This window comes from Phaethon aethereus (genome assembly GCF_964289735.1).
Source record: "Phaethon aethereus genome assembly, chromosome: 2".
NCBI classification, from domain to species: domain Eukaryota; kingdom Metazoa; phylum Chordata; class Aves; order Phaethontiformes; family Phaethontidae; genus Phaethon; species Phaethon aethereus.
Genome location: NC_138582.1, coordinates 27,233,099 through 27,251,631, shown reverse-complemented (window position 1 = coordinate 27,251,631; position 18,533 = coordinate 27,233,099). Strand labels below are relative to the sequence as shown.

The following is an 18,533-nucleotide window of genomic DNA, read 5'->3' as shown; positions in this document are numbered from 1 at the left end:
AGGAGTCACAGGCAAGCCTATGCTGTACTCTCTGCTGTGCAGTGCCCAGTCTCTTGAGTTTTTAGTGACCAAAAGAAAGAAGTCAGCGTTAGATTGTGTGATTAAAGGCTGCTCCCCACAGACACAAAGGAGCACAGTTGAATTGTGTCAGGTAGAGGAATCCCAATAACCCAAATGAAAGAAACTGAGCTCTCAATCCGGCTGCTCCCAGGGCTGTCAGAAACACAAGCAGCCCAGTGGGCTGGGGTGAGACCCAGACAGATGAGTCCACAGGAGAGGCTCACTCTAGATCACCTTGCAGACTGAAGGAGAGGTTTCTGCCCACTGGGTACGGGACTCACTATGAGATGCCAGGAGGAGTATTTTAGGATTGTAGATGGCATAGTAGAGTATATTCAGAGGAAGAACCAAAGGCAAGAAAAGGGAAGGATGAAAGTGGTTTGGGACAGAACAAGCATACGAAAACGCTGGGGGAGAAGGGAATAACAGGGGCCAGATGCATGTAAACAGGTGGCTGCTTAGTCTGGTTGTCCAGCCATGCCCTGCACCTGATCACTGCAGTTTCTCCTATCTTCTTGTTAAACGACAGTTGTCGCTATTTTCCTGGGTGAGGGGAATCTCTACTCTTCATGTATGACTGTGCATGGAAGTGTACATGCCAGCAGCTGGAGTTGTACCATGGGTCACAGGGGCCCGGGTGCTTGGGGCGCCAGCAAGCAGAGGCCAGAGCCCACAGACACTGCCTGTGTATGTGCATGGTACCTGGCAAACACCAAGCCGGACTAGCCAGCAAGTAGGCTTGGGAGCCAAGTATTGGCACAACCATGAGTCAGACCCAGTTACTGGAGAGGGCAGATGGTCTGAGATTTGGCTACTGGAGGGACCAGAACACCTGGAGACTGGCCACTGCTAAGGTCATAAATCAGACCAGCTGCCAGAGAGACCCAGTGCAGGTTTGTGAGGCAGCTGGGAGAGCAGGGGATCCAGGCACCAGCTGCTGAGCAGAATAAGAGTCAAAGGCCACTTGCTGGATGGATCCATATTGTATACGTATGTATTTTCCACAAACAGGCTTTCATCCCAGTCAGCCAGTGAAGGGAAAGCATGAGTCCATTGATGCTGCTGGTGTTTGCACAAGTGCTGCATTTTCTGTATGGCTGGGCATATATATACGTATAGTGTGTACACATGCACGTGTGCCTCTTGGGAATACAACCTTGCAGAGCTGGCACAAGGAACTGCAGCAGTCTCCTCCATACTGGGCTACCAGATGCAGCAACTCCTAATACAGACCTATCTAAACTTGTATTACTCTATCACCTTACTGCTTAATGTTGCTAGAGACACCAAGTTTCCACACTAACGCAATTATAGCAAAATACCACTACAAAGATTTCTTTTGAGCAAGTGCCTAAAGGAGTCAGTCTGAATTACATATTGTTCTGCAGGAGTGTAAAATAACCTTTCTAAAAATGAAGCTGGCTGCCAAACAAGATTTTTTTTCCTTGGGTTTGGGTTTTTTTTTTTCCTTTTTAAAGTACCTTTGCTCATCAGCCTAAGGTCATATCAGTAATTGGATGAGAAATCACAGAAGGTGAGAAGTCTGGATATTAACATTACATATAGACTTCTTTGAGCTAAAACAATAGGTGTAGTTCCAAGACAATTACAAAAAAAGAAATGTTGCCGCAGTCCACCCTTCATCCTATACCTTCCAACACTAGAATTTATGCAACACACTGCACAGCCAGTTCAGGGAGGTGATCCAGCTACAGACTCTTTTTTTTTTTTTTTTTTTTTTTTGGCAAGCATAGAGTTTAATAATTGGTTTAAGTCAACATAAATGTGGGACCTTGCCAAAACAGCAATTTCTGCCTCCCCCCAACCCTGTCATGTTCCTGCCCCTTCGCTGTGCTGATATAAGCACTCACAAATCTGAGCGAGTCAGATCAGGGAACTGATTTGTCTGCAAATTAATAATTTTTTCTGAGCTGGGTTAGATTTAACCACCAACAGTTCCCTGAATCCAGTCTGCCACAGGACAAATAACTTACACAAAAGAAATACCTTGAAAAAGCTTCTTCAGACTCTATCTGGATCATTTTAGGAAAATAGTTTGCATGCACCCTGCAAACCACAGGTAGCCCAGAAGAAATTCTGGTCATTGATGAAGAAAATAGCTATACACATACCCCTCACATCACTGTCTTCTATACCTCCTGTTTTAATCCTATGCGCAAGTTACAGCTCACTTTTCCTTGATATTTTCAAGATGGAATTCACTAATCTACTTGGAATTCTGAAAACAAAAAAAGTCATGGATTCAGCTTTTTTTTTTTTAATTGGCTTGATTCTTTCCTTTTAAAAAAAAAAACACAGATGCTTCCCTATTTAAATGTTAATATTTAAAAAACTCAGTTTTCAAGTGGATGAAATCTTCATATTTGGAAGTTCATGAAAAATGGGAGCCGTAAGAGTAGATCAGAATATTTTTCTAGAGAAAGGAAAATCAGCATGATTATTCAAAAACTGAGCAACAGCCCCTTGCTAAGGTTGCAGAACTTCAGCAGTTGGGAAATAAGACTCAAAACTACAGGTAACAGGTAAGCTCAGGTTTTTGCTGTGGAAAAGTCTAGAATTAATACCTAAAAAGTCATACAAATAGTGCATCCTGGAGAGCTATGAAGAGGTGAATGAATCACAGCTATAATACAGTCAGGGATTAAAGTAGCCAAATAACTATGAATTGTTGAAAAAGCTCAACGGGCCCAAAGTTTACAAGTGACAGATTTGTACCATGGCCAATAACTGCATCAACTGGCCCATGTAAATTTAGGCACATGACAAGACAGAACACCCTGTAAAGGACAGTATCTTAAATCAGGGGAGCATCTTGGATGGAGGAGAGGAAGGATCCTTTGTCACACAGAACTGAGGAAGAATCTCTCCATGACAGACTTCAAAAAAATAATAAAAAAAATCACTATAAGGTACATGATTCAAAGACAAACATGAGAGAATTAAGGATGCCCTAAGAAGGAACATTTCTTGAAAGATGTAATTTGCATCAGACAGCAGACTTGAACATTGAAGGGAATGACACCAGCTTAAGTGATTCAGGTTGGGACCTTGTAGTGCAAAAAATATCAAATCAACAGATAAAGGATTGCTAAACTCTGTGGAGGTGTTCTGCCCACAAAGTGGTAGCCCCAGAATAAGTCTGAAGGACATCGGTTCTTACTTAATAATGTGCAAGCAAACCAGCTGTGCAGAGACCTGGGTTTAGCATTTGCCATCACCTAGGAGCCTGAAAATCTTAAGAACAAGAGGACGATTGCAAGATTTGAATCAAAGCTGAAGTGAAACCCTGATACCCTTGTGCTTACGAGAAACTGTAAGAAGATTCAGCAGCTAGGATGGTATATGTTACACATCACTGAATATACTGGGGTATACTGGCAGCAGAAACATTTGGCAAGTACTGAGGCAGTTGCTTACTCTTGCAAATGAATTTGGCAGCTGCATAAGATGACTTGAGAGTGTCTATAGGTAGTAAGGGCTGCAAAAGTTCCATTAGGTCATCATATAGTCCTCTTTACTGACACGACAGCAAGACAGTGCCAAGTCATTCGATCTGCCTGTCTCAAGAGCCTGCTGCAGCAAAGGGTGGGTGAGAAAATTTTCAACTCCATAGATCTCTCATAGGGACAGCTGTTTCATGGGTAATCTCCAAGACTAAGTGTTGCAGGCATTATTCATTAAGGAGAGGATTGAGGATTTGAGAGCCAAAAGTTGCAAGATGACTTCACCTGGAAGTTACAGTGCTTAAATATATGCTCAACAGACTTTTCAGAAATACTTTTAGATCATTTAAGTTGTATTTCAAATAGCTTTCTCATTTTGCTTGATTTTTTTCCTCATCTTCATCAACACTGCCACCGTAAATTTTGCACTTTCTTGTTCTTATCCTTGCTGTCCCTGAACCTCTCAGACCACTCCTCTCCTTTCTCCTGCACAACTATTTCTAAACATTTCTAAACCTCTGTCCTGCATTGGGGGCAGGGAGAACAAGGGGAAGTTTTAACTCTTCTTTTGTGCATCTTTTTCTGTGATCACCATCTAGCACGTATTAACTTCTAACAGTTCTTGCAGCTGCTGCAGGAACAGGAGTACATGTATCTCATGACAAGCACAGAAAACACAGATGTTAAACAATGTAATTATTACCTTTACACTACTCTCTCTTGAAACTAGCCTGAATTACACATGGCCTACTCCAGAGTTCTTATCAGCTAAAATTCCAAGCATAAAAGCTAACCACACTTCTGTCCCCTCTGCTGATACAAGGCATTCTCTCAGAATTTAGCCCAATGAAAAGGGAAATACTCAAATTAGACAATTAAAATGCCCCCCATGCCAAATTTTAAAGAATTTATCTTCATCTCAGTCTGACATTCCAGGGCCCACACATTCAGATCTGTAACCATCCTCCAAACTAAGTTTGGCTTAAAGCTACAGAACTATAAATTATAATACTAAGTGACTATACAGCACCATTAATTAGCTTTTAACTTCGTAAGTCACATCCTTAAAAAAAGAAAAGTTAAGAGCACCAGGTTATATAAATTCAGAAGTGCGTCCAGTTCCTAGTACATGCTTGTATCTCCTCTGATCCTCTCTTCCAACAGGCTTTTTGATGACTGATTAGAAGCAGCTGAGAAACACAGAAAGATTTGAAAGTGTGATTTTTCTTAGGAAATTGTGCTTAAATACTTCAATGCCCATTAGCAAGATAGCCTCTAGAAAAAGAAACAGCATAAGAGAAGCCAATTCTGCAATTCTCCCATCATTTCATACAGATGAAAATTTTGGAGATTATGCTTTAAATACCAACTTCAAAATACTTCCCCATGCACTATTCCCTGCATTTGACATAAGGAGCAGCTTCCTCCTTTCTTTTAATTTTGTTCAGCAGATATTTTGAGGACAGTGAGATAACCATCTTATCACTATCTTGTCAATTTTAGGAAAGTCATATTGTGACAAAGCTTCTGTTCCAGCGCAAAACTTAAGGCCCAAAGCCAAAAGCTGGGACTGAACTCTAGTTATGCTGGCATGGCAACAAAGGGGATCCAAACAATGAGCATAGCCACAGAAAGATTTGGCGACTATCTTTGAAGGGATCCGGGCCAAGTCTGTAATAATACTCATGATAGCTCAAAAAAACCTTTCAGTTCCCTTCAATAAGGCATCTCTTGTCCCTCCATCTGATAGCTACATTCTCTTAATCTTCCCTTAAATCCACCTTTGTATCTATTGGAGACAGGAGAAGTGGGGGAGGAAAAAAAAATCCAACCAACCCACACACCCCAAATTAGGACTTCCCAAAGGGTGGGAGAGTGGAAAAGAATCTGATAAATTTAGAATAGCCATATAGTTCTCTTTTGCCCATCTTCACTCCTTACACACATACAGCTTGATAATAAATTTTGATAATCAAGAAGAAGAAGAAACTATGTGTTTTTGGTTTGTTTTGATCATCAAGAAGAAGAAGCTGTGTACAGCTTCCCTCAGAATGAATGAGGAAACTGAAACAATTATTACTGCTAAACCTGAATCCTTGAAAATAGTCTCTATACATAGTATTTCCTAAGATCCTCATTTTTAAAGTTACGGCATTAGATAATTTCATATTCTATATATTGCATGCTATATGTTTGTGCGTTTGCATGCAACTCTCAGGAACTAAATTACAATAAATATATTGGGATAGTAAGTTAATTTCCCAACACATCTCCAGCAACCTCTTGGAAAGGGGAGTTTGCTTTACATCTGCAGTTTCAAGATTAGGCCTCTGCCTCTGCACAAGAAAGAGTATTTAAGTCTTTTTTTCTTGTTTACAAAATTTTCAGTAACTTAACAAGTTAAAGAAAAATGCATAAAAGATTATTATTTTTACATGCAGCACAGCTCTCTTCTATAGCATATGTATCGCTACTCAAAAGTAAAGAACCTAGCAATTTACATTCTTTTGATTGTAAAGAAGCAATGACAGTTCCATTCAATAAGCAAGTTACTACTGCAAAAATTTTAATCTCTCCAACTTTTTGCAAAATGTTGAATATCTTACATGTAATATAACTCTGTTTTTCTTTATTTTCTGACCCTGTAATACCCTTCTGATGTCTGGTTTCCTTCCCCTCTCCTTCATTATCTCCATTCGTTCAAACAGACATATCAGAGCACACTTAACTAGGACAAATGAAAAATATATTTCACTGCCAATTCACTACTATTTCCTCAAACGTGTGAATATTCTGGTTACATCATCTATCATTACATAAAGCCTAGTTATTCACATGACACCAAGATATGATCATATCAAATTATAAATTATGTTGTACTAACTTGTGGAAATATCACACTAGAATTATGCGAGTCTGGATTTGTTGTACAGCAGCCTGTTATACTGCATTGAAGATGGTTACCTTGTCCAGGAAAGCAGCTTTGCAGTCACTGAACGCTATACGATGTTGCCTTTCGTTGTGAAGCTGGTGTAAGTTCCTTCTTCCCATGTCACTCGTGGTTGCTAATTCTACTACCACAGTGTATCTTACTACTCAGCTGGTGGGCAGCCCAAATTCAAGATAAGTAACACTGGTTAGGGGTGTGAACTTCTTCAACCGGCTAGCGTATCATGTAAGCACACTATACTCTTTTGCCTGCTTCCAGTCTATGGGAACTGACTCCACGTTATCTGACTGTTGCTACAATCCAATCTACTGATAGACTTCAAAACTAAAGAAGTAGGGGATTCATGGCCGCTGCATTTGGTACTTCTGAGCACAGAAATAGAAGCACTTGAGGACAGTGTTTCTGCTCAGTATGTAGTTCACCATCACACAGAAGGCGACGAATCCATAGGAAGAGGAAGGCAAAAAAAAAAAACCCAACCCCGAAAAACCGTGAAGAGTCATGAGAACAAGCAATGCCAGACTAAAGAACCTCTCATGTTTTCTTTTTTTTAAGTCCTGAGAACTTTGAACACTTTAAGATTACAGTAGTAAAGTTACTTTGCTAAAATGATGTTTCTACTTTGCTATCATACCATCTCCATGCATAACTGTAAACAATGCGTGACCGCTGCCAAGAGGAACTCTTGGGTGTGCATAATCAGCTGGGGAAATGCTAGGAAAAGTCTTATGCCAGCAGCAGAGTAGAAGACAACATCTCACATCACAAGGAAGAGCACCAAGCAAAAGGTGGTGTCCTCAGGAGATGCCCGAGAGCCCCAAAGCTGCAGACCAGAAAACCAAGATATCTAGGACTAAATAATCACAGAAGAGAAGTCTCAGAATCTCAGAAGATTAAGAGAATCTCAGTGAGAAGTCTACCTGCAACATGTTGACTGCTGGGCAGCAGGGTACTGGGCTAATAGGTGACAATTTGCACATATACCCACCATGACTGATGTATAAATGAACACTTCTGGAACCAGTGTCAGACCAGAGATATGGTCAATTTCTCTTTTGATACATTTACATCAATCTAGTTTTCTTAACCAGTCCCTGTCTCCTGAGATGAACTGATCAAACGGGTACAGATGACACCTAAACAGTAAAGAAAATATCCTGAATTTAGAAACAGCTTGTCTATGAATTTGTCTGTTCCCTATTATAAACTATTCTGTCTATAAAACTGCAGGGAGAAGAACTAGCAAAGTAATTTGATACTATTTTGAATAAGAATTTGTAACAGAATTTACAAACTTGTAAAATCTAACTTGCAAACAGTGCAGTAATAAATTATTTGCGCTCAGGCATCTGGTAACACCTTAGCTGCACTAAGGTGTACTTGGTAATTATTAAAAGCTGCAGATGTTTATGCAGTATCTTTTACCCAACGACTTAACTGCTTTACCACCTGTTTATAAAAACATTTGAAGAGCCTGCTGAACTGCAGCTCCACCACTAAAATAGACAGACAGTAAAAATACTCCTGACTAGAATATCTTTTCCAGTTCAATCTGTGAAGTACAATAATAGAAATGAATGTAACAACAGAAATTACAATTAATACTTCTGCTTTTGCAGATATCCAAGTAATTCTAGCAATAATATGTTTCATTATGAGATGTCAGGCCTTAATGTTTTTATTTGTATTACTTAGAAACCAAAAGTGGGCAGTTAGACTGAAATCGGACAAGATGACAAAACCCGAAAATAACATTTTTTTAATCTGATTAAAAGTGATAGGCAATTGATTGCTGCTGTCGTAACTGAATGAAAAGTGGATTTTCTCTTATAATATTCAAATTAATTGCTTAAGAGGGTTTTTATGCATATCCAGTGACAGAGAGGTATCAGACTAACCTATAACAACGTTCTAGAAAGCTGAAGGAGCCAACAAACATTCCGATTATGAAAATAAAACTGACTTAAATGAGCAAAGAGTCTAAACCTTATAGACCAATGTACTCAGTAAAACATTAACGTTCCAGAGAAGACAGAGAAAATATATTCAAAACTATATGCAAATAATAAATGCAGTTAATATCACAGGCATCAAAAACATCAGAAACATCTGTCAAGAGACATAGGGCGAACACATTAACCCTGTTATGGAATACAGTTACAATCTGTTTTCATTTCTAGATCAAATATAGTATTCGAGTATGACTTCTGACAAAGTTCCTCTTGGAAGACACATTAACAGATGTTAGTGATGGATGAACAACAAAGTACTCTCAAACCAAAAACCAAACAGGAGGTGAGCTGTAACAGAAGAGTACATCCAGCTATTCTGTTCACCTACATCAGGTTCAGACAATAAATTCTCAGTCCAAGTAGAATGTTGTGTCTAAGTATGCAGGTGAAAGAGCTATTCATTTCGACACACAATGTAGTAAACCCAAAGGAAAAAACAGAGCAGCATTCTCCTAGATTAAAAATACCAACAGAAAGCAAGCTGCTAGCTCAGATAATACACATAAATTAAATTCATTATGTATTTTTTATATAAATAAAAAAATATACATTTAAAAAGTTAGGTTGAAGAAGGCAGTGTAGGCAAAAACCTCAGTTCTGGCCAATCCCGCTTACTAGCAACACCGAGGAGATACTAAGTGTATTTCAGAGATCTGCCTGTCCATTGGTTCTTCAAATTCACATTATTTGTATTTTTTTGTTTTGCTTATAGGTCCTCAGAATTAATGAGGACAAGTAGAAACCAAGCACTTTAAGAACGGCAATAATATCCTTCCAAACACATTTATGATTTTGTTTTCAATTACTGTTAAATAGTGTAGGAGTGTTAAAGTAACTTTTTCTTTTTAAAGAGAATGCAGACTTATCTGACAGAATTCTCTGGAGACATGTGAGAAGAAGCTCTAATGACAACGTCAAATAAATTACCTCCATATCCGTTGTCAGTGTCAACAAGTACTATATTCTGAATACAAAACAAAGGTACCAAAGAGATTGCTGTGCTCTTTGCCTCTTAAAAACAAGCAAACACTCATTGATAAAGCAGTAAAGTTCATTTTCCTACAAAGATATGTATTTATGGAAAAACATCATTTTCCAGTATTTACAACTCTAATAACAATTAGTAAACTGCCTGCTGACCAGCATGTTCAATATCTTACAGTTCAAACTGTCTTAAAATTACAACACATAGACAGGTTTCACTCAACAACAATTGCTACAATCTTAGTAAAACATCTTTAGAAATCTGTCATCTCACAAAATTTCAGAGTCAGACTTTACTTTTACTAGTCAAACTTCAGGAAAAAAGTTCATTTTGAAAAGAAGCCTAGAAAAGCAAGTCTTTTTTTTTTAAGCCAGATATGCTGTAATTTTTAGACTGATGCTATCTAATTAAATCCTTACTTGTCTACTCCAGGAAATGGACACCATGTGTCAGATAACAAGTTTTTTTTAAAGAATGTGCAGCATTTTCAGGGCTGGGTTTCAGAAAGATTAGCTTTATGAACAGTGCAGTTGTCCAGTGGCCCACAGGTGTTTCACAGGAATTTCAGTGGAAACTGGAGTATTTATTTACACATTCCACTGCTGCACTGGAAACCCAAACACAGCAGCTTTGAGCATGATAAAAAGGTAACAAACAGTTTATCATCTGCATTAAATGATATGAAGACAATAAACCAAAATAATGCATACACACAGACTTTTTCAATACTTAAATTATTTTAATGACCCTTTAACAGAGAAGTCTTCTTTGGCTGCAGAGATTGTCAGTCAGATATAACTCCATTACAATATTAATAATAATAAAAAACCCAAGCTGACTCTGACTTTCACAACTGGTTTCCATTACTTCCAAATGTCATACCAAAACCAGCTTTGACAAAACAATTTTATTTCACACTATGAAGGAGGTTATGGTTTACACAATCTACGTAATTGCTACATTGAATAGCTGTAATGAATAGCAGACAAAAGTGATGTGAAGGGCAGAAGCTATCTTGGAAAATCTAAGTGATTAAGAAATTACTTCAGATTTAACAGAACCTGGATGCAGGATTGTTTTCACAGCACAGTGCTTGCATCACCAGTGAACCCGATGACCATAACCAACACGGACATTAGATATCTTTATTTTATACCACATTTCATCGTAGCTTTACAAAGACTTGCAGGGTTAGCCCCATTCTACAGAGATAGAAAGGCTTTGGCACAAAATGGCTTGGTCAGTCACTCAGAAAGGTAGCAGCACAACATCAACAGAAACAGCTCACCCAGTCTCACTCCACAACTTTTTGGTTATTTTTCTAAAGTCATCACAGAGAACTCATACCAGCTGCACCCAGAATTCATGATACTGAAAAAGCATTTAGTATCTTATCCACTTCACATTTTTTGTTGGGAAGACTGCTGATTTCCCAGATCATTTTGGGAATAAATGAACTAGTTACCTTTCGAGTATGCTGCTAGACAGAACCAGCAGACGCAAATTTTTGCAGATGTACCTACAAGGAAGCACGACCACTCAATCAGCTTGTCCCATAGACACTGAAAATTTTCTGCAAGTATGAGCATAATCAGAAGAATGGGAAGTTACACCATGCAGCAGATAAACACAAAAGCTATAAGACCAGAAGGAGTCAAGACATACAAGGAGGCTGAATGTTCCCACATTAGCTCTGCCAAACAGAGTGCATATACTCTGGGTTACATAACATGATAATGGCAGCATCCTCTCAGGGCTGTTACAGGGAACTGATCAACCCCCATTTTCTGGGTGTGAAACCCAACAAGAAGAGTCAATGGGAAGTGCTCTCTAGAGCACCTTAGAGAATGAAGAGGGTTGCTGCCTACTGGGGCCTGGAATTTGTAAGATGCTAGAAAGGGCATCTGGAGATTGCACAAGGCTTATAATAAGATTTTTGAAGGAAAAAAAAACCCAAGGACAAGCAAAAGGGACAAAGGAAGGTGATTCAGGGAGGAACAAGCACAAGAAAATAAAAGGAAAAAAGCAGCCACCTTTAAACAGGTGACTGGTCAGTATGCTTGTCCAGCAATGCACTGAACCCTATTGCCACAGTGTGTCCCATCTTCTTATTAAACTACATTTCTGTTTTTTGATATTTTCCTGGGTGAAGGGACTCAATTCTGCATGCATTAAGTGTGTATGTAAGTGTACCTTCCAGCAGCTGGAGCTGGACCACACACAGATCATGGGTCCCAGGTACCTAATGTGCCAGCAAGTGGAGAGGCCATGGGTTCCCATGCATACTGCCTGGGCATATGTGTCAGTGATTGCTACCAAACACCAAGCTGGACAAGCTGGCAAGTCATATAGGCGGCTTGGGAGCCAAGTATTGGAGCAGCCGTGAGTCTGGGACAGATACTGGAGAGACCACAGAGTCTGAGAGTTCGCTACTGGAGGGACCAGGAAGTCCAAGTGAGTTACTGGAGAGACCAGGACATCCTGGGTGTTGGCTACTGGTAAGTCTAGCTAGCAGAGAGACATGTCTGTATGTACGCATCCCTTGTGGACAAGGCAGCTGGGAGACCAGTGGATCCAGGAGCCCATCAGTAAGCAGACCAAGTATCTAAAGCCAGTTACTGGAGGGATCCAAAGTGTGTTTTGACCTGTGGGAGCACAGGTCTGAGTACCAGCAACTGGACTAGGAGCTGTGGGCCTTTGTGGTTCACATGCCCACGTGCCTGCATAGTCTATATTCTCTGTGTGCATATATCTATATTAGACATATGTGTATTCATTTATTTTCCATAAACAGTCTTTCACCCAGATCAGCCAGAGAGGGGAACAGGATGTGTCCACTGGTGCTGCTTGTGTTTGCCCGAGTGCTGTGTTCTCCGTGTTGACCTGTGTCACCAGCCATGTGTATATGTATATATGTATTGTACATATGTGTGCCTGTTGAGAATATATGCTCAGCCTCAGTATTGGCTGGACCTTGGGACACAGAGCTATGGCAAGCTATAGAGCTAGAAGCTATTGCTTCTACGAGGTTTCCAGATTTAGCAGCTCTTATCACAAACAAAATTAAATATAACTTTGTTAAAGCCTTCTGAATTCTAATTCCAACCATTATGGAATCAAGGTGATAAAAGCAGTCATAAAATGCTCTTTTAAAACCCCACTTATTACACAAAGTATTATCAATTAGATGAGCCCTAAAACAAAGATCGTTATCAGTGTAATTAATTATGAGGAAACAACAGTGAATTAACTGTAAGACATGTTGAAATGCCTGAGCAGGCTCCAAGAGGAGTGATTTTCAACCAGCAATGTTAGTAACCCCATTCAAGTGCAATGCTTTCAAAGTGCACTCAGCTCCGGAGGTCGTACACCTGCATTCACACAACGCAGAACGTCCCTGTGCTGTATCTGTGGTCAGGGCACAGAAAGAGTGGGAAATGAAGACACTGAACCCCACAGAGTTGTTTGGGTCCATCAAAGTGCATTTGCTGCAGTTCAGACACTTCAGTATCTTTGCAGTGCTTACTACCTAGCTATTCAGAGTAATATTCATTACCAGAGATAACAAATGAGTAAATGCACACACATGAATGAACAGAGCCAGTCCTGCTATGATTCTACACTAGAGTTAGCAGCCCATGTTTGAACCTTGAGTGCGCACTGGAGACACTGAAGAAAACAGCTCAGATCTTGCACAGAAGAGGAGAAACCCTCATGAATTCTGAAAAGCATGAATCCACTCAGAACAGTTAGAATTCTCTGCATGAGGGCAACAAGGTCTCCAAATTACAATACTTTTCCACTACTTAGGGTATCCCAACTCTCATCTTGATATTGCTCTGGATTAGAGTGACTTGACTATAGTACCCTTCTGGAAGACACACACCTGAATAGCAGCACTACCACCTGGCCTCTAGAACATCAACTTTTTTTTCCTTTTCTATTTAAAAAAATCATTTAATTTTATTTCTTTCACTCTCTGCCCAGTAGAACACCAAATAATGCCACCATTGCATGACCCTTCTATTAGTATTTCATAGAAGTTTAGTAAGTAGCATATCATTCATAAGCTTTAAAATTCTCTTATGATATATGGCAGTAAATAAGAAAGAGCATCTTACCAGCTTTGGGCGTATTTAGTGTTTTCATTTTCACCTTGCTACACTTACTAACACTGAAACATGCTTTTGTAGTCTTTACTTTTCCAGTTGACTCCACAAACTGTGTAAAATTTGCATTTTGATTCTGGCCATGTATTTCAGAAAGCAATGAAGCATTTCCCTCTTTCTCATCTATCTGCAAAAGAGAAACAAGTTCACAATAGCATTTCCTTCATGCAGTTAAAAAGAAATGGAGAAAAGAGCAATGAGAAGGGATCTTAATAGATACTAACCCTCATTATCAAACTATCTATGTAAATATATACGTCCCTACACAAATATATGCATCCCAGTGTTCACAATAAAAAGCGCATGCATACAATACCAAACACCACCTGTGCAAGTAGTTTATGAATTTAATTTGATAGAAGCCTTCTGTAGATAAAAATCAATAAAAATTGTGTTGCTTTTTTTGGTTGATATTAAAGGTTTCAGAGAAAGTTCCTTGCAGCAAAACTGCAACTCAATGTACTGACATTTCATTACTAAGTATCGTGGTTTTTAACTGCTTTTGCCCAAGCATTTCAAACATTTGAATCCAACAAAGCCCACACCAAGATGCAATCCATACCTCAGCTACACTGAGAATTGTATTTGGGCTTAATACTGATTACTTTTATTTACTTAGAAAACATTTCTCTGCATCCACTTCACAGAGTGAGAGAAACCTACGTGAGAAGCAACATCAAATGTAGTAAGAGCAAAGGTATCAAAATGTATTCTGAACAGATTATTTAAACAGTTTGTGGTGAGCTCAGATGCTATCTTTTAGTAGTAATACTGTACAAACAAATATACTTTTTAGAGCACTGTTCAGTTTACCTTCTCTAATTTCATTTCTTGGTCCATCTCCTTAGTTTCGTTCTTGTGAGAAACTGTAATACTTTTTCCTGGTGGTATAAACCTTGGCTTTTTGGCTACATTTCCTAGCACTTGACTTGGAGCTGCTGATCGCCTCATATTTAGTTGTACTGGTCTGGAGGATGGAGAGGAAGGAAGGAAGCAGATAAAGACAACTGCAGTCAGAATAGGTTTTAAATATAAAAATATATCCATAGATAACAATATAAGCACTATTTTAAGACAAAAGATAGCAAAAGATTTTGAAATAACTATCTTAATTCACAAGCATAATAAAGCTTAAGAGAAAGTAGTATCTTGCAATGCATTAAGTACTAAGGAGGATTGACTACAGCAAATTCTGCAGTTGAACATTGCCTTTTTCATTTGAAAAGCCAATAATGCAGTTCTCAATAGCAAGAAATGCTCTGGAGATGCACAGTGAAGGACTGCTTAACAAACTTGAACCAGTTTGTAAAAAGAAAGAGAATTTGAAACAGAACTAACTATTCTAAACACTTGAAACAATTTTGAAAAGCCCATTATTAGTGCATAAATGAACAACGACTGTTGAAGGTAGGTTTCATATCTGGGAGCAGTATTTTGCATTAAACAGTCAATTATACTGGTCATTCAGATTCATTATAATGAGATTAGAATTCAGCTGAAAATTATCTCAAAATTACAGTGGAAATTATCACTCCATGCTGTGTCCACTCGAACAGTGGAAGGAATGTATTATAGATTTTTCCCTCAAAATATAAGACCATTATTTTCCTAAACAACCTCAGGACAAAACCAAACACACACCAATGTTAATATGACAGAGCATACTTGCAACCACTAGAATAACAAGTTATAGTTACACTTCAAAGTAGTAGAAACAAAATGAAAATGCCAATAGAATAACCCAGCAGCTGGAATGATGAAGACAAGCATGGTTCAGCAATTTATGGAACATATTTTGGTTTAATTCTCCACTCGTACATGGACTGTTTATTTTAATTGATCCCCCCAAATATTGGGTAAAAATAAACCATAATACAGATTGCAGACACAATCTTCTCTACCTCTCTACCACCTTGAAAGCATGTTTGCATCCTGTTGCAACAGCCAGTGTGTTTTCTGCACTTTTCTGATGCTACTGTGCACTCCAGTGGCTTGCTAGGGCACAACAACCTTTCCTTCCAAGATTTGCACAGTAGTAACAGAGTACTGTCAAAATACTTTGTAAACATGCAGATGCTAACATGAGTACTTCTGTCTCCTTCATATCTGCACAATTAGCATATATAAGATGCTGTTTACTATACATAAACCTTAATGGCAAATTGGCCTGAACTGCTGTCATTTCCATTGTGGCTGTTATTAAAAATACAAGCAAAGAAGTCTGTGGCTGTATCAACAGTTCACATAAGTTAGGCCTATGCAATAAAGGAGTAGCTTGGTTATTATAAAAGCAGTACCTGTAGTGTAAACAACTGATAGTCACTGTGAAAGCTGAAAAGGTGCCAACAACCTTTCAGAGAAGCAGAGTGCGAGTACCAGCACTGACCACAGCCAGCTTCAGGTGCCATGTGAGTTTGAACAGGTTCTCTACCCAATGCTATAATGCACAGTGACACTAGGGAAGACAACCCAGGACATCCCACAACTCTACATGTGGCCTATGCATAGCACGGCTGAACTGCTGCATTGACGCTGCCCACTTCACTTCTAGACCTTGTCATGTCTCCCATGGAATAGGGGAGTTGTGCAATTCATAAATTGCGTGTATCTGTGATTAAGCTGTTTCTGTTTCCAAATCCATTTGGACTTTGCACTGTCATTTGGTCTTGAACAACAAAACCAGACTCATTAAGAGATTTGCAAATTAGTAAGAAATGTAAAGATATGATCCTCAGTAACTTCACTCCCACTAAATTTAAGAACATGTAAGACTATTACCAGTGGTACCTACTTGCAACTACAAACACCACTAGAGGTTTGTCTTTTTAAAAATCTAACATTGCTTCCAGCAATACATCTCTCTCTTTCTGTGTCTTCAAAATACAACAAAAATAGAAAATGCAAAAAAAGTTTTTATTTATCTTTACAGTACTATGAAGAAAAACAGCCATTATGGATGTGCAACAAATGATGGATGTGCAATGAATGATTGCTGCTAGATCTTTTAGATGGTAGGTGTAGCAAGAGCAAGGAACAGTTCCACATTACAGCTAAATCAACTGACAAGTAAATACATCCCTTCCTTTGAGACAGCCACCAATACATTGAATCACCCTGTACTTGCCATACCATTAGGCATGGTTACAGGGAAACAGCTGGAGGTAACGACAAAAGCACTGCTCCTGCCTTTTATTAGCAACCTAGCTTGACCAAATTAAGCATACCATGAAACCACAGCCTAAAACGTCTCATGAATGCATCTGGGTTTGCACCACTGAATTCGGTAGTATTTTTCTCCTTAAAGACATCTTAACAGCTGCATTAAAATGCAATACATCCACAAAGAACACTCCCAAATTTTACACATTCGACTCAACATGGAGTCCTATTAAAGGCAGTGACATTACTCATCTTGGCACAAACTTAACAAGCTGCTCTCTTGAACATTTGAAGAGACATTCCCGGCATAGATGACGAGGTTAAATGGTTTTTATAGGCAATTACAAAGACGCGACACAGGATTAACTTTTTCTCAATTAAACTACAGGCAGCGAGTGAATAGCCTTGAATATCAATGTTAGTGAAAAATCCCTTCAAATGAGTAGCAACTATAAGGACTTGAAACAGGCCCAGAAAGCAATGCTGTTCAAATTGCTATTACCCAGCCCATCCCGCCGCAGCCGCCCGGTAAGGGCCGCGGGGTGGCGTGCGTGGAGGGGGTGTCTCCCTGCGGGCAAGTACAGGGGTTGGGAGCGTCCAGCCGGCTCCTCCTCCCGCCGCCCCCGCCAGGAGAGGCCAGCAGCCCTCCTGCCCGGTGACCCGCCGGCGGCCGCCCGCCCCCAGCCGTACCTCAGCCGCCAGCCCAGCCGCCGACTCAGCACTCAATTGTCCCGCCGCCGGCTCCCGTCAGCCCGCTGGCCGTGTGCGCATGCGCCCTGCGCAGCACCGCCCACAGAGCGGCGCGCTTCCCGCTAAGCGCGCATGCGCCGGGGCCGAGCGCGGGACTACGTCAAGTGCGCATGCCCAAGCCCTTCCGCCTAGGAAACACTGAAGTTGCGCGTGCGTAGTGCTGACGCGTGCGGCGGCGCTCGGCGCTTGTCGCTATTGGGAGCAGCGCATGCGCGAAGCCTTTGCGCCGCACACAGCATGACGGACAGGCCATGTTCCCTGCGGCGTGACGCGCAGCCGTCAAGTGAGAGCGGCCGCAAAAGTAACCTCGATTTCGCGACAGCGGGCGGCGGCGGGTTGAGGTGGCGGCGGCGGCGGCGGGCGGGGTGAGTGAGTGAGTGAGTGAGTGAGTGGCTGGCTGGCTGGCTGGCTGGCTGGCTGGCTGCGGCCGCTGTGAGGGCAGCCCGCGGGCTGAAGGCAGGCGTGCTGCGAGGGTCAGCGGGGCCGAAGCGGGGATAGCTGCGCGGAGCTGGGCCGAGCTGGGCCGCGGGGTGGGAGGAGGCGTCGCGCGGAGGCCTTAGCGTTTGCCTGGGGTTACGCGCCGCCGGCAGGCCTGGCGCTTGGACCAGCCCCTGTGCCGGGCTGGTGGTCGCTTGGCCAGCTGTTTGTTAGTGAGCATCGAGATGAAGCTCATTGTCTGTGAGTTGTTTCAGTCCGCTTGGGTGCGGTTGCCTGACGTTACGTTGCTGCTCCAGGTGCTTTCAGGCCAGTTTTGGTCGCTGTGACCAAGGTCGTTACCCATTCCTGAAGAGCCTACCCAGGCATGACCTAGAGGCCTTCCTCCTGGCGGTGCTTCAGAGGGACCCCATCCCCACCAGAGCCTCTGAGGAGCGCTCTTCTGTCCTTGGTCTTGCCTCTGTGCAGCAGAGCCCAGCCCTTCAAAGCCTAAAAGGTGGTCTGTGAGATGCAGCTCTTTTGTCGCTCTGTTTTGAGTAGGTTTTGCAG

The 18,533-nt window shown here is 40.9% G+C and overlaps 1 protein-coding gene across 1 annotated transcript in view; it reads right to left on the bottom strand.

The window, feature by feature from the left end:
• The window catches only part of RAD54B (RAD54 homolog B), a gene marked incomplete at its 3' end in the record, with an annotated part of 60,381 nt that extends 45,778 nt beyond the window's left edge, over positions 1-14,603 (bottom strand). Inside the window, exons 1-2 of the mRNA XM_081996882.1 lie at positions 14,454-14,603; positions 13,593-13,767 (exon numbers count right to left, since the gene is read on the bottom strand). Coding sequence (XP_081853008.1) covers positions 13,593-13,767; positions 14,454-14,591 — 313 coding nt within the window. The 5' untranslated portion in view covers positions 14,592-14,603. The remainder of the gene's footprint in view (positions 1-13,592; positions 13,768-14,453) is intronic.
• Between the last annotated feature and the right edge of the window lie 3,930 nt (positions 14,604-18,533).